At 39.3% G+C, this 20,345-nt stretch overlaps 2 protein-coding genes and 1 pseudogene across 2 annotated transcripts; 1 reads left to right on the top strand and 2 right to left on the bottom strand.

Annotated features, from left to right (window-relative positions):
* Positions 1–923: 923 nt before the first annotated feature.
* LOC121262808 (ubiquitin carboxyl-terminal hydrolase 16-like) lies at positions 924–13,502 on the bottom strand. The gene is made up of 11 exons (XM_041165418.1): positions 12,895–13,502; positions 10,658–12,110; positions 10,471–10,559; positions 9,974–10,059; positions 9,687–9,849; positions 9,468–9,588; positions 3,583–3,740; positions 2,495–2,579; positions 2,192–2,404; positions 1,709–1,770; positions 924–1,604 (listed from the first exon to the last, which is right to left on the bottom strand). Exons 1-11 carry the CDS (start codon positions 13,200–13,202, stop codon positions 962–964), a joined length of 3,381 nt encoding a protein of 1,126 aa, XP_041021352.1. The 5' UTR covers positions 13,203–13,502; the 3' UTR covers positions 924–961.
* Positions 13,503–16,452: 2,950 nt separating this feature from the next.
* LOC121262755 lies at positions 16,453–17,168 on the bottom strand. Its single transcript, XM_041165348.1, has 2 exons — positions 16,917–17,168; positions 16,453–16,851 (listed from the first exon to the last, which is right to left on the bottom strand). Exons 1-2 carry the CDS (start codon positions 17,166–17,168, stop codon positions 16,453–16,455), a joined length of 651 nt encoding a protein of 216 aa, XP_041021282.1.
* Positions 17,169–19,057: 1,889 nt separating this feature from the next.
* Positions 19,058–20,060, top strand: LOC121262754 (annotated as a pseudogene).
* The last annotated feature ends 285 nt before the right edge of the window (positions 20,061–20,345 follow it).

Genomic DNA, 20,345 nt, shown 5'->3' with positions numbered 1-20,345 from the left:
TGTACCGGTCAAAATTTACCGTAATTATAATTTATCATATCGGAAGAGTAACCGACACGGGAGATAAGTGTTTCGTATTGAGTTAAATACAGATTTTTCGATACATTTCGGTCAATACTAATCAGTTTTTGATGTATAAGCCGAAATTCATATTCCGGTTCGAGAAGTGAAAACTATGGGCATGGTTGTGATATTTTTGTAATTAATATAAAAATCCCGACTTTTTCGCAATTTTCACTATAATTATTACATCTGAAGATATCTTCTTAATTTTTTTTAATCTCATTTTCTCGAGAATTAAAAATCAAATCTTTACTTTCTTTTTCATGATGAAGATGAGTGATTATTTTTTTTAATAGTTAGATTGAGAACTTAAAAGTATTATTAAGTTTTATAAATATATATTTTAATTTTTTAAGATTTGCATTAATGTTATTTTAATATATAATTTATCATATATAATTAATTTATCAAACGATATTCAAAACTTTGATTGAGACCCAAAGAGAGCCAACCAATAGATTTGATCCAAGCTCAGTACTGGATCGAGCTAGCTACAAATTGGGTAGGTGACCAACCCCTTTGGGATCCCAATTCGTCGTGATTTTTCCATTTGAGAAATATTCTAATTACATAAAGATAATTTCTTAAATTAATGTAATTTAATGTTATTTATCAGATTATAAAATTATTTTTATTATAAAATAAATTTAACAAATCAGATAAAATTACATCAATTTATAAGATTGTTTTGATATAATTTCTTTGTAAATATAACAGTACTCTTTCAATTTTATCTATTCTGGACGGGTTTTTATTCTTATTATTTTCTCCCCACCAAGCGACTAAGTTCAATGGCTAGACGACGCCAGGCCACCGAGTGACGAGAATATATAGCATGCCAGACCCTCTTTTAACTGTTATTTACCACTCATTAACTATATGTATTATTACCAAATGTTTAATCTCTTCTTTCCCTCATTGATTTTTTAAAAGATATGCCAGAGTTTACATCGTGAGAGGGGTTAGATCCTAATCTCTGTGACTCAGTTTCCCTACAACTACTACTAGTCACTAACTTTCTACAATGTCGGGTTGTGTCAGGATGCAAAAACGGAACACTTCCCTCAGCTTGAGACCTACTTGTTCCGGTGAAATCCAAAGCATCCGGCTCCGAATAAGAAGTGGGTGAATGCCTTGAGGGACAGGGAGAGGAAGAGGAAGATGAAGTATTCGAATCGGGACTCCTTGATGGACTGTTCCAACTCTGTCCCGATTCACCAAATATAAAGTCAGATAATTCATCGGTACTGGTAGAATCGCGGGTACTATCGGTGCCGCAGGAGCCTTCATCAGAGTTGCTGAGAAGGGAAGAACTATCACTCGAAGAGTCCTCTTCTGGTATCCTTTGCAGCTGGAGAGACCTGGTGTTAAAAGATTCAAAGCTGGCAGAACTGTCTGGAGGAATTGAAACCTGAAAACTTTGGTCAGCATTTGATTTGGATATGGTATTCTTTCCGCTGATCCAGGAAGGGATGGCTTTATTTCTGGGGTCCCAAGAAATTATTTTGTTTCTAATCAAGCATGGAACCCTTGGTGAGGATCTATACGGCAGTTGAATTAGTCATTGGTCAAATTCAATAAGACTACAATAATCTTAAATTTAAATAAAAAGAAGAAGAATAATTCAGGAACTGAAATCTATTACCTGGCATATAGAAGCATGTATGCCCCTTTTGTCAAGACCCCTTTAAGTTCCACGGGCGTTACCTACACAGTCAAAATGATTGTTACAAAATTCAGGAATTTTTCACAAAATAGAATTGAATGTATATGTAGCATACAATATTGATAAAACAGAAGGTTAGAATATTATATATGTCAATCTTGCGCTTTTTTACCTAGATCTAGAACACCAAACAGATCCTTCATGAATCAGCAATCAGACACACTCAACCAAATGCAACAATTTTTTCTAATAATTACAGATAAGAGAAACAGTAAAGGTGCCCTAAATATCAGTGAACCCAATTATTAAAATTCCCCAGGAAACCTTCTTATTTTGCTTCTGGAATCTATTTCTTTGTTCAAGATCCCTCTACTGCGCAAAACAAAACAAGATACCCTCTAATGCTGCAACATGTATGAAACTTGCTAAAGAAATGAAGGTTAATGGAATTTGAGAACTTACAGTGCTGTCATCAATCTTGAACCACTTGTTTTGGACATTCTTAACATAGCATACATAATGACCAGAAAAGGATGCATTCATGACGTCTAAATGGACCACCACTCCATAAAGCCTATATATAGGTGACTTATCACTTGTCCCACTAATAAAGGGTGCCAAGTCCAGTATCTCCGGAAATTGAATTGGTTTATTAAGCTTCCCAAATTTACCTGACTGTAAAAGCATCATTATTAAATAAGACAGTATGAATTTGCAATGCCATGAGCAAAATGCCATTAATGATTGAAGTGCCCTAAGAATTACCTGGAATCGTTTCAATGCTATTGTAAGGATATTTGGAGCTTCTGTTATTGTCAGTTTCTTTTTGGCCCTCTCATAAGATTTGCATCTGATTAAAACAAAGATAGTAGATAACTCCTAAGTTTTTTTTTTTTGATAGGTAAACGATTATAATATATTAATATGAATAGGCATATAGCCCAAGTATACAGGGTGCATACAAGAGAAAACACCTATTTAGGAAGAAAGATAACTACTAAAAGTGACCATCACTTATAAAGCCATTCTTTCCAAAGAAAATAGAGAATTTCGTAAAGGAGTACTAATTATGCCAAAGGATAGATCAATGAGCCATTGTCCAAGGGCAGGTAAGAAATAATACTGCTTCAAATAAGCTAATACGAGAGGCTACAAATTGTGCAATTTTATAATTGGGAAATAAATTTCATAGACCAGCACACCTGCACCCCTTCCAACTACCTTTTCCTACAATAACAATTATATGGAAAACATAGGTTGAATATTTTAATATATTAAAAGCAATAAAACAAAACTTCATAGTCCTATAGAAGCAAAGGTATAAGCATAGCCTACGATAGGGCTTTCCCAACCCATCTACATAGAACCTGATCCCTGGAATGCACTTAATCATCCAGGAATAATCAATGACACTATGTGATTTACGTCCACTTCTATATAGATGTTTTGCATGTGGTTGAACAGATCCATCTGGGGCAGACAACTATAGAGGTATTAGTTATGACTCTACGGATTGACCTTGTGGTAATGAAGTTGTACCATCATCGGGAAAATTTATTTCATAGCAAACAGCTGAGATGGCACAATTCAATAGAAGGTTTACACTAAATTATTTATATGGGTAGAACCTGAATTCTAAGCACACTTCAACTGAACTCGGTTTTGCTAAAATTCATAGCCATGAGATCAAGAAACGGAATACAATAAGTTAATATCTAATATCCACTGAAGTGCAAAAGCCACAAGGCTAACAAATAAAATGATTTAACTGTGTTTCAGAATAAGAATTATCTGAAAATCATAAAGCAAAAATAATATAGCAAGAGAATCATAAAACTGTAATGCAAACCAACCTGCTACATCGATACTTGTTTTCACCGTCCAAAATCTCAGTATCTGTAAATTGATGAAGGGCCTCTTCCAAGGTTTCTATATCCCCTTCAATCCCCACGGTAAGATCCATCATCCTTTCCTGCCGCTCAGACTTGCCTTGGCACTTGGTGCATTTTATCTACAGGCAACAGTATCACATTTATCCACATTACTGATATTTTGGAGGAAAAAGCTTATCACAGCATGCCAGTAGGATCGGATTTCGAACACTTCTAAATATATATATATATATTTTTTTTTATAAGTAAACAAATTTTATTGATCAAAGAATTGGCAAAGCCATATACATAGGTCTAAAACAGAAAAAATGCCTTAAGCTATGTAGGCACATTATAGACAAGAAAATCAAGTACAAAGTGTTCTAAAGAAAAAAACTTTCAACTCCTCCTGCAATCTCTCATTGTCTTCAAATGTCCTCTCATTCTATTCCTACCATATACACCACATAATGCATATCAGGATCATCTTCCATATGGCTTTGATTTGTTGCATGCCTCTTAGATTGGTCTAGCCACCATTGTCTCCGGCATAACCCAAGACAACCAAGACAAGTCTAATCTACTGAACACCTCATTCCATAATACCCAAGCGGTCTTACAATGTAGTAGATGCTTTACAGACTCTCCCCTTCTCTACACATGCAACACCAATTTACAATGATTACCCTTTGTTTCCTCAAGTTGTTGATTGTGAGAATCTTCCCCAACGAAACTGTCCATACAAAAAACGCTGCTTTGAGAGGCGCCTTATGTCTCCAAAGCCTTCTCTATGGAAACTAAGTTTGGAGTTCTTGTGTGAGAGCCTTGTAAAAAGAGCGAACCGAAGATACTTTACCATCTGGTATCCACCACACTAAATCTTCCCGCTGAGTGCTTGGTAATATAGAGTACAGAAGGCTGTAAAAATTTGCAAAGCTGCTCATTTCCCAATCTTGTGCCGCTCTACTAAAGGTGATGTTCCAACGGATTTGCTCACCAGATATCTCAATAACTTCCACCACTGATACATCTTTAGCACTAGCGATATTGAACAGTGAGGGAAATATCTCTTATAGAGTACTATTACCACCCCATATATCTCTTCAGAATTTGATCCTAGAGCCCTCTCCCAGAAGAAGTCTAGTATGTCTACTCAAGGCCTCCCAACCTCTTCTAATGTGTTTCCACAAACCCACTCCATACGCCCCCCCTTACTTCGTTAGTGCACCCCCCCCCCCCCCCCCCCCCGGACATAAATCCTCAAATTTGCTCTCAATCACCAGTTTCCACAGGGATTTTGGTTCCTTACGATATTTCCACAACCATTTGCCAATTAAAGCCCGATTAAAGATCCTCATACTTCTAATGCCCAAACCACCATTAGAAATAGGGTGGCATATCGTCTCCCACTTAACTAGGTGAAACTTGAACTCCTCCCCCACTCCACTCCACAAGAAATCACGTTGGACTTTCTCAATTCGAAACGCCACACTTAAGGTAAAGGAAACAATGATAAAATATATGTTGGTAAGTTAGATAGAGTACTTTTTATCAACGTCATCCTACCACCTTTTGACAAATATATCATTTTCCATCCCACCAACCTCCGTTCTACTTTCTCAACCACTGTGTCCCATATAGAGGACGCTCTCGAAGGAGCCCCTAATGGAAGGCCCAGATAAGTCATGGGGAGTGAGGCTATCTTGCACCCCAACGTGTTGGCCAGCTATTGTGGGTTAAGAAAACCTCCAATGGGCACCATCTCTGATTTGTCGAAGTTCACCTTCAAACTGGATAGTGCTTCAAAACATAGGAGCAAAGCCTTCAATGCTTGAATCTGATTTTGATCCGCCTCACAAAAGATAAGATGAGATATGTTAACGGTTCTCGTCTCAGGGGATCTGATCGAAAAACCATCCACGAAACCATTATTAGTCAATGTCGAAGTCATCCTACTAAGCGCCTCTATCACAATAACAAACAACAAAGGCGACAACGGATCTCCTTGTCTTAGGCCTCGTGTGCTATGAAAAAAACCAGCCGGACTGCCATTTATCAACACTGAGAATTTCGCCATTGATATGCACCAATGGATCCAAGTCTGCCACCTCTCCCCAAAGCCACACCTCCCAAGAAGGTAGAGAAGGAACTCCCAGTTAACGTGATCATACGCCTTCTCCATATCTAGCTTGCAGATGATCCCTGTTTTGCCAGCCTTTAACCTACTATCTAGATATTTATTGGCAATAAGAACTGCATCAAGAATTTGTCTGCCCTTTACAAAAGCATTTTGAGGTTTTGTAATGATCTTCCCCAACACCTCACTTAGACGTTTCGCCAGCACTTTGGAAATTATTTTATAAACACCATTCACTAAGCTTATGGGCCAAAACACTTCAACCTCCATGGCCCCCACCTTTTTTGGTATCAATGTAAGAAAAGTGGTGTTAAGGCTTTCTCGAATTTTCCCACCAAGAAAAGCTCCTGGAACACCCGCATGAGATCTTCTTTTATCACTTCTCAACAAGTTTGAAAGAAACCCATAGAAAAACCATCAGGCCCCGGTGCCTTGTCTTTAGCTATTTTCCTCACTACATCATAAACCTCCGCCTCCTTAAAGGCCCTCTCCATCTGAGATACATCATTCATCTCAATGACGTCTAAAGCAAGGCCATCAAGTGTAGGTCGCCATCCCTCATGCTCAGTTAGGAGCTGCGCAAAGACACCTACTACATGTTCTTCAATAACTTGCTCTTCCTTGCATTCAACACCATCAATTTTCAGTAACTCAATGTTGTTGTTTCTCCGATGGGAGTTTGCAATTCTATGGAAATATTTGGTACTTCGATCTCCTTCCCTCAATCAGAAGACTCTCGATTTTTGACGCCATGATGTCTCTTCTAGAAAGATAATCCTTTCAAGTTCCGCAACCAACATTGTCATTTGTGCTAGCTTGTCCTGTGTAAGAGGCCGCATCTCTTGTAATCTCTCAAGCTCTTGGATTTCCATCACCTTGCTTTTCTTGCGCTCCCCTATATCTCCAAAAGTAGGTATATTCCAAAGCATCAAATCTTTTTTTTAGCACCTTCAATTTACCCGCTAGGATGAAGCTAAGGGTACCCTGAAACTGATACGAGGACCACCATTGTCTCACTCTCTCTACAAAGCCTTCTGACTTCAGCCAAATGTTTTCAAATTTGAAATGCCTTCGCTTTCTTCGGATACCACCACAATCAAGCATGATAGGCCAATGATCCAAGCAAAGACGAGGCATTCTTTTCTGCCATACATCCGAAAAAGGACTTTCCCATTCTGGTGATATTAAGAAACGATCCAAACGAGACCAAGACTGATTGTTTGACCACGTGGCTGAGCCCCCTACAAGAAGCAAATCCACCAAATTCAAATCAAATATGCATTCCAAGAACTCAGTCATTGCTGAACTTACTCTTTCAATTCCCCAAACACTCGCTTGGAAATCTTATAACGTTAAAGTCTCTCCCAATACACCAAGGAAGATCCTACCAGCTGCATACTCCAACTATTTCTTCCCACAATGCTCTTCTATTGTTATCCAAGTTTGAACTATAGACACCTGCAAAAGCCCACAAAAAATCATCTGATACACTCTTGAAGGAACATGCCACCGAGTAGGATCCTACAACATCCTCTATTTTCTCCACCACCCGTCTATCCCACATCAACAACATACCTCTTGAGGCCCTAATAGAAGCCATATACACCCAATCCACGTGAACACAACTCCATAAACTTCGCACAATTTTCCCATCAATCATTTTCATCTCTGTCTCTTGTAAATAAACAATGTCCGCCTTCCACCTCACGAAGCATATTTCTTACTTGAAAATGTTTATTAGCCTCATTGAGTCCACGAACATTCCACAATACTATCTTGGGTTTCATTTAGAGAAAGTCAGCCCCTTCCCTTTTGACCTATCCTTGCTGGAGCTACCCTCGGAATTCTTAGACCAAGTCAATCTGTTTAGCTCACGTTGTTTTTTTGATCCAGCTTTTCTATGACTTTGATGCCCCGCTTCAATGGCTATAAGCAAAGCCATAAATTGATCTTCATATCCCTCACACTTTAGTCCCACAACTTTTTGTAGTTCTTTTACCATTTGAAATACCCAATCTGAGACATTATAATGCACTGGCATCATGAAGCTCAAAGGGACTGGATCACCTCCACCAATCCTCTTCAACTGTTTCATCCATCTCAGATTCATCAGAAAAGTGTGTAGGTGGGTTCACGTATGTGGGGCTTTCACCCACTAAGCTTATCGCAAACGCTGCCACTCCGCAAGTGTCGCGGATGCAGATTTGAGCTCGCCAATCATGTTGTGTCCATTCGACACCTTCTGGCCTTCATCGGAGGCCACCACCATCGTCTCCGGCATATTCTGGGTCGCCACCGTCACCTTCAGACCACCACCACCATCTCCGGATTGTTTATGGGAAACCAAAACAGGTTCATTGGGCTTTTTCTGCAAAACCAGCCGCTGCTGGCTGTCATCGAAGAACCCCACCTACGTCAGCGGCACCTTCTGAGTTGCCGGCACATTCTGTGTCACTGGCGGCTGCACCCCCACCAACGGCGTGGTGGCTGGTGCGCGGGCAGCACTCTCGTAGCTGGGAAGGTTTCTCGGGCTGGCCTTCCTGCGGTACATTTTGGGCTGGGGCCCATAGTGACGCCCAGCCCTTGATCCCGAAGGCCTGGAAGCCTTTGATGGCCTAGTCCAGCCCAAAGGCTTAAGCGTGAGGCCCAATTCTTTCCACAGATGCCGGCCCCTTTCCCTTATCCTCTCCCCTTTCTTTTTCCTTTTTAGTCCCAACATTCCTTAACACTTCATCCATTTTTTGCTGCAAGTGCCTCGATTGCCTTTGCATGTCCATTAGAGCACGCCACACATCTCCTGCACTTTTGCCGTCAGCCTCCCTACCATAGCCTGCATTACGTACAAACGGAGGGGCTCAATGCAGCTTTCGGTCCTTAGGCCTCACACCACCATCTCCACCTCCTTGTACCAGGGGTGGCACCACCTGCACTAGAGCATCCTCGTATAACCGAGAGCCACCATGGAAACCACCCCTGTTTCTCCTTTCCAGTTACCACCAAAGCCTCCCTCAGTCTCCTCCATCCCCTCCCTCCTTCACCCTCAGGAATGAACAAAAAACTCCCCCTTCCTCCCTCACCATATGCTGCCACCATCATATATCGCCCTTTTACCATTCAAGCACTTCTATGCTACTAAACTTCAGTAGCCTTCCCTAATTGCCGAATAAAACTTCTACTTTTCCCCATTCAAGCATTCCTCCAGTGTACCTCCAAGCCATTGCACTATCCTTGGTTCCAGCAATAAAGAACTCTCCCCTTTCCATCCTTTCTCTGTGATACATAACAAAGCAGCCTCTTGCACAAGACTAAGGCCCGGTTTGTATTCACAACCCATTTCAACTCATTTCAACTCATCTCAACTCATCTCACTACTATTCATTACTATTCATCAACTTTAACTTACAAATCTCACTACTATTCACAACCCATCTCAACTCATCTTTGAATCCAAACGATACCTAAAGAGTTTTGACTCTATCACAATCTCTCTTTTGAATCCTATCACAAAAATTAGTGTATCATCATGAAGCACACAAAACTTATTTATTATTATTATTATTATTATTAATTTTTTTTTTTTTTTTTGTGAAAGTGTACAGAGAGAAAAGGTTTAGGACAGATAATACACGTCCTTCTTTAAGATAGATCTGGCCAACAAAGATACAATTCTCACGCAAGATGGATAAAGTGCAATGGTTGGACATATATCATCATAAAGACCACCAAATACCTTTGAACGAAGGTAACCACCAAATGTGAGGCCTATTAGAGTGGTTTCTTCTTCCAAGGGCCCTGACGCATCTAGCCTAGCTTCCTTAAGGCAAACAGATTGCATTGTATCAATAGCATACCTGTTATTTAAAATCTTCAGTTAATTTTAAAAGTGATCCATAAAAAACATGGCAAAGGCATAAAATCATTTACTTTGGCCAGAAATTTAAAAGCACACCTCAAAAACTCATGGGCGTCCTCTTCCCTCCCATTACCAAGCTGATTGCCAATATTTTGAAGTTTCCCAAGTATCCCAATAGGAGAGAGTGGAGAATTCCCCTCCCTTGCTTTCAATATTAAACTTTCAAACTCACAGGTGAAACACCCCTCTTTCTTTACGCCTGACATAGAAAATAAGAAACGAATAATAAATAGATTTGGATCCTATACAAATGTCGCGTTTGATATTTACACAATAGTCACCACTTGATGAATTCATAATGGAGCCTATCACCATAAACATACATGATTTCGAATGAAGCCCTTGAAGAAAATAAGCAGTCAAAGGAGGTGTAAATGCCAAGCACTGGAGCACAGCATTAGCATAACAGCTGCAAGGGGAAAATGGGATATAGCAGTATGAGAGCATTCCTTTCCTTTAGAAAGAGGATACCAACACAATGAAAAGGCAGAAAAGAAAACAAAATCTGAAAAATTTAGTCCATCTTGACATACAGAAATGGAGAAAGAAGCTACCTCTTCTACACATAACAGTAGGATCTCACAACACAAGATGGAGCTATACCATGCATAGACAGAACATATTTACCAAGACAAAAGCAAACCATCTTAACAAGTTGAGACTCATTCGACAGCTTACTAGCAAAACAGACACTAGGAGATAGACGTTTTCTGACACTAGCAAATAGTAGGGCATCTGTGTGCATGCAAAAATATTTGTGGATAGAGCCAGAGCAAATTTCGAGTACAAGCTTCCCATAAACAGCAACCACTTACATTACCTGTTCCCACAATTTATAAGACCACAAGGACGAAATTCTATTGTATTCCAATTATTGAGCTTGACAAACAATTCGTATGGAAAAATCCCCTGCAAAAAACAAAACACAAAGTCAACAAAAAAAAAAAAATTCTAATGCATTCAAAAATTAAAATTTATAGATACAAACACAACAATTGAAGTAAAACCTTGTCCGTGTATCTTGCAGAAACCTCACATCCATCGCCTACCATGCAGTGTTTTGATAATTTAGATCCTCTGAACTGGTCAGCAACCTCCTGTACAGATGTTTTCAAGCCACTCCTAACGCAAGAGGATATAGCAGCACTAGCCTGAACACCATCAACCTTTCCTGATTTATCCACAGGAACTGACTGTCCCTGAGCACTAGAGGCTACACGAACATCAAAAGCACTGGATGATAAACATCTGACTCCTCTGGACTTCAAAATATGTGAAGTACTTTCAGGGTCATCGGTGTCATGCTTCAACCTTTCAGAGCTCGAGGATGGCAAGTTAATGACATTTGAAGCATCTGAACTTATTGAATCTCGAAGAGCGTTTGAAGATAGATGAACATATGAAGAGGAAGAGGACATAGATTCGACTTTAATGCACTTCAACGAATGTGAATCACAGCTAGCATCATTATCCGTATGGGTAGACCCTTCATTCAGGGATGAAGAGTTTTTGTTTGGAACATCAGCACAAATATTTTCTGACACTGCTGCCCCATGAACAGACTTAGTGATACGCAAAGCACAGGGAAAAGCATCATCTGATACAATGCCTTTTACCTTAGCATCTTGTGCATGCAAAGGTGTTGTTTCAGACAAGCTGAATGAAAAACTTAAGACAGACCCAGAGTCAGATAATTTGCTGTCACCAACTCCATGAGAATTTGACAAAACATAATTATCAGAGGTATCAATTTTGGACCCAATGGAGTCAAGAGTTGTCCCCCAGAAACCAGCTGACACCGTACGGGGTTCAGCAATTGAATCCTTGAGCATGCAATTACTTCCCAAACCCAAAGAACTAGTTGAAGCACAAACACTTTCTCCATCTCTACGATTGGGTTTGGTCTGATTTAATTTATTAGCTTTGGTAAGGCTATCTACAGAATAGACTAAACTAGCAAACTTTGGCGACAATGCCTGGCTTTGATTTATGTGCTTAACACTAGAAATGGTGTCATGAATGTCGAGGGGATTATTAACAGGCAGATGTACATCTGATCCCTGGGACTCATTTGAGTCTGTGCTCTCACCCTCGGAAACATCATCAGATACTTTGCCACTGCTAGTGGAAGTAGAAAGTCCTGAAAATGACATACTTGATGTTTCAGAATCAGAACTAGTTCCTTTACTATCTTGCAGGAACTCAGATTTCTTATCATCAATCTTCTCAGATGGAGAATCAGGAGACAAGCCAGGACTGGAATAAACAGGTTCCCCAGGAAATCTTTCGCTTGGATTTGCGCAAAACCTACCTTCAGTCTCAAAACTGCTACCACTAGTTTTATGGTCATCTTGAACTGTCACCTTGCTTCCCACATCAATAATCCGCTGAGTGGTACCAGGAGGATAACATCCCTCCTTGTGACCTTGTCTCCAGTGGATTATCTGGCATTTGCCGGAGCTACAAAATTCAAATTCTTATGTCACTAACTTGAAGTATACCAGTTTAACATTTTTTTTTTTTTTAATAAGTAAGAAGTTTTATTGATCCACGTAAATAGGCAATGCCCAAGTACACATGAAGTATACAAGAAACCAGTTTAACATATTTTGAGTGCATAAACAGAAAATAGCAAGCAATTAAAACTTTACTTGACCAAAACGAGGTGGTCTACACTCTTTTTATAACTAAGTCAACACATGATACATGGTGGGGAAACAATAGTTCTCTATGATGTTGTCGCAAAGAACACATAGTCCAATTAGAATGTACTGGATGTTCTTTTCTCCACTAGCACGATACCATCTATTTAAAAAAAGGTGCCAACCTTCAATTTATATAGAAGGATATACTCATTGGAGTTCACGGTACCGAACTCTTCCAGTCACAAAGAGTACATTCCATACGCTGTCAAAATTTTGAAACCGGCAGCCATAATATTCAGCAGTGATTGCAATGAGCACGTGTTGCTCTGTCACAGCCTCATGGAGCTCATAGAAGATCACCTCCCTGTTCTTCCTAACATGTGCCATTCATAGTCCAAATGCGGGTTCGGGGCCAGTACGCAATTTCATAAGATAACAGACAGTTGCTCTTAAAGTTTTAGAACATATAGTAACATGATAATGTGTAAGATAATTATACCAATTCCGAAGAATTATCCCCAAATTGAACAATTATACCGATTCTGAAACCAAACTACCATACCAATCAAAAAGATCATCAAAGAGAAATAAACTCGTACCAGTATCGGACGACCTTGCATCGGGCACAACGAGTAGTGGTAGGGGAATAACACACGGCGCATTCATGATAACTCGTCGAAATCGGAACCTCACATGCGGCAAGGGCACCTACACCGTACCCGGACGACACCTCGAGCTCAGCTCTTGCGGCTTCTTCGGCGGCCAGTACTAACAACCGCTTGATCTCCTCCTTTCTCGCCACGGCGAGCCGCCATTTTCGCCGAATTACGAACCCGATCACCGGAGCAAGCACGCACGCAACAAGCACCAGGCTCGGAAACCCTAACAAAAACCCGGTATCACGCATTTACCCCGCACCCAACACGCATCCAGAAAAACCAAATCAAAGAAACCCCAAAACCGCCACCGCACATATAGATTCGCCGGTCACGGCTGTGTTGTGGCCTACGACGCCGGAGGTTAAGCATGCAGGATATCAACCTATCGGAGCCGAAAGACGGTGGGGATTTCGAAAACTAAAACGTATAGGCAAGAAAGAGAATGTCAGTGTCAAATTCTTGGACAAGGAAATTTCAGACGAGGGAAGTGAGAGTGAGAGTGAGGAGAAACGGTTGATTCGGAAATCGGACACGAGAAAAAGGTAAGAAAAATTCGATTCACATGATTATAATATTATTTTTTAATATTATTATTATTTAAAAATTTAAAAAAAAATAAAATATTTAATATATTTTCTATAAAAATTTTAAAAAATAATAATAACAAGGTTATCTGACCTAGAAAATAAGCTGAACTAATTATTTAATAATATTATTAATTTTTATTTTATTAAAACACTTCTATTGTAATTTTTAACGATCGGGGAAAGGAATATCTATTGTTTTCATGCTCTGGAGAGGCGTGAATCACTGAATTCTTCGGTCATTAAATATTCGGTCCAACTTGACGACGGACCCAGTTCAAACCGGGAGCTAAACCGGCTCCATGGATTGATTCCATTCCTCCTGCTTGCCTGATGTGATTGATTGTGGGGTCAGTGGGGACGTCTATATGGGATCGGACGGTCTGTACGTACTTGATTAGGTGGGACAGAACAAGTCTAATAAGACGATTAATGTCAGATAGTAGATACAATTATAATTTCTACTAAGTGTTGCATATTTTTTTTAAAATAAATTATTAAAAATTTAATTTTTTATATAAATTTTTTATTTATTATTTTTTTTAAAGAGTGCACGAGGCTTACACACTCTAATATATCATTTCATTAATTAGGATGGCTCATTGTCATTTTCTTTTTCTATCCTTCTTTCTCTCTTTAATTAAAAAATAAAACGAAAAGAATTCTTTTAGGGTATTCATAAAACGTATAAAATAAAAATAAAAATAAAATAAAATAAAATAAAATATCTTCTAATGTAAATAGATGCTTGAAAAAAAGAAATGGGTAATGATGTTGTTGGAGAAATTTAGGTGGAAAAAAATGACTGGACTAAAGCATCATTAGCTAATGAGAAAGCACGAGGAGGATTTTGTTGATCGTGTGAGCGTGAGTCAAGGTCGGTGGCTGCATAATTTATTTTTCTCTGCATTTTCTCAATTCTCGTTTGCGTAGGTGTTTGGTTTTAATTTACATAGCTGCTTGCGTGTGCGACCTTCATGACCACTTTTGACCATAATGCTTGTTTCTTTTTCTTTACTATTCGTTCATTTCTTTCCCTCTAATTTGCGTCCAAAATCATAACTACGCCGAGGCTGAATTTGAGAAATCATATTTGCAGCATTTTTAACATTTTAATTACAATATCTATGATCAAGCGTGACGGGTAATTAAATTAATCTCATTTTTTTTATACGTTAGAGGTTCATATGTATTTTTTTTTGTTATCGATAAAGGTCTCAATTAGATAGTAAGATGAGATGAGATGATTTTAAATAAAAATTAAATAAAATATTATTAATATACTATTTTTTAATATTATTATTATTTTAGTATTTAAAAAAGTTAAATTATTTATTATATTTTATGAAGAAATTAAAGAAAATATAATAATAAGATGAGATGAAACCGTTTCTATATCTAAATGAGACCGAAGCATTTATAAGACTTGATATTATTGATGGAGAACATCTAGTATGATCATATCAATTCCGAGACTTTTTCATACTTGTCTATGAACAACGATGTAAGCTAGTTTTTATTTTATATTTGGATATCGTAATGTTACTCATCATTATTTGAATTATCATTCATTTTATTATATAATATTTAATTATTATAAAATTATTTATTATACTTTATTTATGAATTAATTCAACGGATAAACTCGGCCCAGCACAACTGGAGCCGAGGCCCGAGACTGTACAGACAGATTCTCTTGGAATAATATGCAAACGACGGCCCAAGCCCTAGACTTATGCGAAGTTTGATAATGCAAGTTTAAGCTCTGCTCTTTTACTGGTGTCATAAGATGGACAGTCCAAGGTTTCATATGTAGATTGAAGATTTCATAGATTGTGTATCCTTATGATGGAAGGAGAGGTTCATCATTAACTTTTAAATAAGTGATTAAGGTGTGACCATAAAGTATTTATTAAGTATTTAATGTTATTAAAAAAACTCATGAATTTCACCAATAAATATGAGCGCAATACTTAATTTATTTATCTGCGTTCCTTCCATCCATTTTATTTAAATTCAGATAAAGATATTAGATGGATTATCTTCTTCCTCCCAAACATTCATCATGTATATCATCTTGTGTATTGTTATTCATTCACGAGCATATTCAAAACACATGCATGCATGCACAACAACAATACATAACCATATATAGGATTAACAACCATGCACTTCATAGCAATTAAATGTAATCAAGAACATTGGAAAACTTCCTGATCATGACTACTCCCCCCAACAATGAACAAGAACTAAGCTAGAGATCGAACTAAGAAATTGAAGGAAATTAAGAAGAATCCAACCAAATTTCCAGCGACAACATATATATGCATATCTGTAACATTTAGTATTGCAATGCAAAACACACAATCAATTATTCTCAGAAGATGTTTGTTATCTTGATTCCTGTCGATCGTCAACCCCACCACTAGTGCACTTCAACACCTTCATCCCTTAGTCGTTAGTACAATGCAAAGCACTCCCCATAAGCCCTTTAGCTCCTTTAATTGTTATTATTCCCTATCTAGCCTCCATGAACTTCGTTCCCCTACGGTTTGCATTCCAAGAAAATATTGTCCTCCAATTTTATCACCTTGCTCTTCACCATCTCTTCCACCACCTCCGCCTTCATCACCACGTACTCCTCTTCCATCACATTCTCTTCAACCACCCCAACATCCCAACCCGTGTTACCTCCTTCCCTGAAGACTCCTCTGTCACTATCTCTGTCTTGTACATCTTGAAGTCTTTATTCCTAGTCGGGCAATGCCTCTCGAATCAGTTGGTTTCGCTGCCACCTTCCTTCTCCGTCAAGGTCTATGAACACACGTCATGGGTAGCCCTTCAGGCTATCACCCATTAAATCGGGAAAGTATTAGGTTCGTTTTAAATAGTGGCTTGATTTGCCTGAAGCCACTCATGGTGACTCAAGGAGCACGTCTTCGAGGTTCTTGAGTGTTGCCTTCTTGGCAATAGCAAGACTGGTTTTCTTCATGACGATGACAGTCGAGTCCAACCACCTAAGGTAGACGATTTTATAGTAGGATGATCTGGAGAATGGAACCGATGGATTTTTACCGAGTTCAATGGTGATAATGTCATCAATCTTGAGAGTATGGTCAATGAAATCTGCGGTGGTAAGGAAGTTAGATGCCCAGGCAAAGTCAAACGTTTTGCTTAGAATTGAGTTATGTCGCTTCAAATCCGTGACGAAGATGAGGTCCATTTCATTTCCCTTAAAATCTGAAGCGAGCTGTATATGGTTTCCTCCTCCCCATTGCTTAGGAAAACAACTTTCTCTCCCACTTCCAGGAGGCTTTCATTCGTCAAATCACGAAAGATCAATGGCAAAACTTCGGGATTGACTAGATCAACAATAACTTTAGCATCCAAAATAATGGCTGGCGAAGAGGCTGAGAATCCTCTAATGGTGTATCTTATCAATGGGAAAGAAACAACGAGCAATGCTAAAAGCATGGAGTAGACGAGAAGCTTCAAAACCTTGGAGGAGTCGGGATACCTGATTATCAAATATGGAGCGTCAAAATGGTACAATCCAAGCCTACCTCTAGGAAAGTGCTTGTATTTATTGTAGTGTTTGGTGCAGAAACCACGAGCAATGTTGATGCCCATATTCACAAATTCTTGTTTATAGCAAACTACGTACATGAACTAGCTTGGCTATGGGGTTGTGAGAAGCGCGAATTGGTGATGGGGCATTTATAGAAGCGGCGAGGGGCGGGAAAAAGATCTATAGTAAGGAAAGCCAAAAATAAGAAAAGAAAGAAATTAAAGAAGATGGTAGATGCTAGAAGAGACTTAGAGGTTGGAGAGATAGGGGGAGAGCGAAGAAGAAAAAGAAGAAGAATGAAGAACTTAGTGAGTGCAAAACCTAGCGGCAGTGTGATTTCCACCCACAAGGACCATGCATGTACTTTGCACCCTAGGCCACAACAACATCAACTGTCTCATTGCACCTTCATTTCTGGACCTCCAACATCAATCAAGTTAGCAACACATTTGGGATCAAGCTTTGAAATTTCACGTCACCACCGATCACAGAGGGAAAGACAGGAGTGAGTGGTTTTGAAGTTTTCTGATCTCGCTTTTAAATTTTGTTTAATGTCTTTTTAAGGTTAAGGAGATTGATCAGGATAGAGGAATGGATGGGACAGAGAGATATAGAAAGAAGGGAGATTAGCTTTAAACGGTACTAAATTGGTTTTAGGGATCAAACGTAAACATCAATGGCAATGATTGGTTCCACGAGGAATGGTTTGGCCATATCCATTGATGGATGTTTTGATATTTATATTTTGTAGATTCTCTTTGATTTCATATTCGAGTGCATGGAGTGGAACTCTCTTATGAAAGGGCTATGCATTTGCCACAATGCATATATACAGCGTCTCTGGGTTGGCATTGCTCGACTAAAGAGAGAGATATATATATATATATATATATATATATTTTTTTTTCCTTGTCTTCAAAATTTTTGGAGAGACTCGAGCTGTTTACGTTGTAAAAATAGTTTGAAATTTGAATCATTTCGGCTTAGTAACAATTCATTAGACTTGAGAATTTAGATTGAGCTATAAACAGTAGAAAACGAACATTTTCTAATATTGGTTTAGTAACAATTCATTAGACAGGTGGAGTCTTTGGGTTGTCAGTTATTGGGAGGGTTGATTCTCTGGGTCAACACGTGGCACAAGCCCATTATCTCATTTGGGGAGCTTGGAAGGAATACAGGGCTAAAAACCCAATGGGCCTTTGGGTGAGTAGTTAGGCTCCAAGTGGCCAAATCTCACCAATTATAGAATCCTTACATCAATCATCTATTTGAGTTATGGGTCGAACCCCTTTTACATGAGATAGTTTGTTAGGCTCGGAGCTATGCCTTAATGGCCCTCAATATCAAACTCAAGTCCTTTCTTTGCAGTTGCATGACCACTGAAGTGGACACTCCATCCAGAAGGACCCGATCATCAACCGCGTCATACTTAAGTTCCAAGACCCAGCTTGGGTAGTGCTTATCTTTTCCTCTCATTCGCCTCTATGTTCTCCCCGAACCTTAGAAAAAACCACTATAAATTTTGAGAAAATCTATTAATCATCCCAACTCCCATCAAAATGATAGGACATTAGATGATAGGTTCACGAGTAAAATATAATAAATAATTTTCAATCACCTAATGTCATATCATAAGATGATGGAAATTGGAATGATGAATATTTTAGCCTCTCTAGCCTCCAAACCACAAAACACTTTCTTTTCATCGATCAATTCACCTTAGCAAGTAAATGTCTCAGAGACTTTGCGTCCCTCACTCCTCATCTGTCGCCTTCGGCCTCCATTCCCATCTCCTAGTTTCCAGTGAGATGAACTCTAACCCCAACTAGTCTTAGTCAAATATACTCTTCCCCTTCCTCCCTATTTCTCTACATGGTTGGGTCTCCACCACCAAGAGTAGAGAATCCCGTAATTGAATTATAACCTTCATACCATTATCCGAAAAGAGATGGGTCTCAAAGGTTTTGTCTAAGGTGGTATTGCTTCCATTGTCAATGGTTGTTCCACTCACCCTCTGGATCTGATCAAAGTTCGCATGCAACTTTAGGGTAAGAAAGTTCAGGCTCCAAACCCACAGTCAGTTCACAATCTCAGCTCGACATTCGTTTTTCACCATCCCTCAGCCATCGTAGGCGCCACCACCCTCCATGTCCCACTACAACCAGACCCCTTACTTCGCCTGGGTGGACCCATCTTTGTCGGCGAAAGGATTTTCTAGACTGAAGGCGTTCCCGCCCTATTTTCTAGGGTCTCTGCCACTATTCTGTCAAACACTCTATTCCACCACTCGCATGGGCCTGTACATTGTTCTCAAACACATGTGGGTTGGTCCATTTCCATTGGTGTGCAAAGCCAATTTGATCGCTGACGCTATTGACACTACCGTTGGGGACTCAGCAGACATGGCCATGGTCTGAATGCAAGTTGACGGGCAGCTCCTAGTGGCTCAAAGACACAACTATGCAGGCATGGTGGACGCGATCATGTGCATATCGAAGAAGGAGGGTGTGGCCAGCCTGTGGCGTGGCCCCGCACTATGATAGTGGCTGTGTTGCAGCTGGCGTCATACGACCGGTTCAAGGAGATGATCTTGGAGAGGCAATTGATGAAAGATGAGCTCGAAACCCATGTGACTGCTAGTTTCACGACGGGGTTTGTTGCGATGGTGGCGTTGAACCCGGTGGGCGTGATCAAGACTCGGGTGATGAACATGAAGGTGGAGCCAGGGGGACCCCACCTTACAATGGGGCCCTTGACTGCGCTCTAAAGACTATAAGGGCTGAGGGCCCATCGCTCTGTACAAAGGGTTTATACCAACTGTTTCTAGGCAGGGACCTTTCACTGTTGTACTGTTTGTTACCCTTGAGCAAGTCAGGAAGATTCTTAAAGAGTTCTATAGGTTGAGGACGAAGATGCTGATTTGCAATTTTGGTCACTTCAGAATACTATGAAATTGAATAACTTTTTGTTGAATGTTGTTTTTAATATATTTTTTTTATCGTAGCAGAGGAATTCACTCATTGACCGGATACTTTGGGGAGGACCCATCGTGTGGAAATTATAATGACCATAACATAAAAGAGTAATGCTACTGCTAGATGGTCTTAAAAATTGATTTTTTTTTAATGTAGATTCCAGATTTACTAGCCTACTCTATACCTGCAAATATCATTTATTTCTAAGACTTGGAAGGAAAAGAAAAAAAAAATAAGAAAGAAAAATGGAACTTCACCTGA

Source organism: Juglans microcarpa x Juglans regia, chromosome 4S (genome assembly GCF_004785595.1).
Source record: "Juglans microcarpa x Juglans regia isolate MS1-56 chromosome 4S, Jm3101_v1.0, whole genome shotgun sequence".
Lineage (NCBI taxonomy): Eukaryota > Viridiplantae > Streptophyta > Magnoliopsida > Fagales > Juglandaceae > Juglans > Juglans microcarpa x Juglans regia.
Note: the sequence above shows the minus strand (reverse complement) of the source record. Positions and strands in the feature narration are given on the sequence as shown.

Bases quoted from the DNA above. Each gene is read 5' to 3' on its own strand.
- LOC121262808 (XM_041165418.1), bottom strand. From the start codon at position 13,202: ATGCGTGATACCGGGTTTTTGTTAGGGTTTCCGAGCCTGGTGCTTGTT. The intron at 10,060-10,470 runs GTAATGTAAGTG...TTCCCCTTGCAG, and splicing joins CTTATAAATTGTGGGAACAG to CTGTTATGCTAATGCTGTGC. The intron at 2,580-3,582 runs GTTGGTTTGCAT...TGTTTTAATCAG, and splicing joins AACAAGTATCGATGTAGCAG to ATGCAAATCTTATGAGAGGG.
- LOC121262755 (XM_041165348.1), bottom strand. From the start codon at position 17,168: ATGGGCATCAACATTGCTCGTGGTTTCTGCACCAAACACTACAATAAA. The intron at 16,852-16,916 runs GTTATTGTTGAT...GACGAATGAAAG, and splicing joins CCATTATTTTGGATGCTAAA to CCTCCTGGAAGTGGGAGAGA.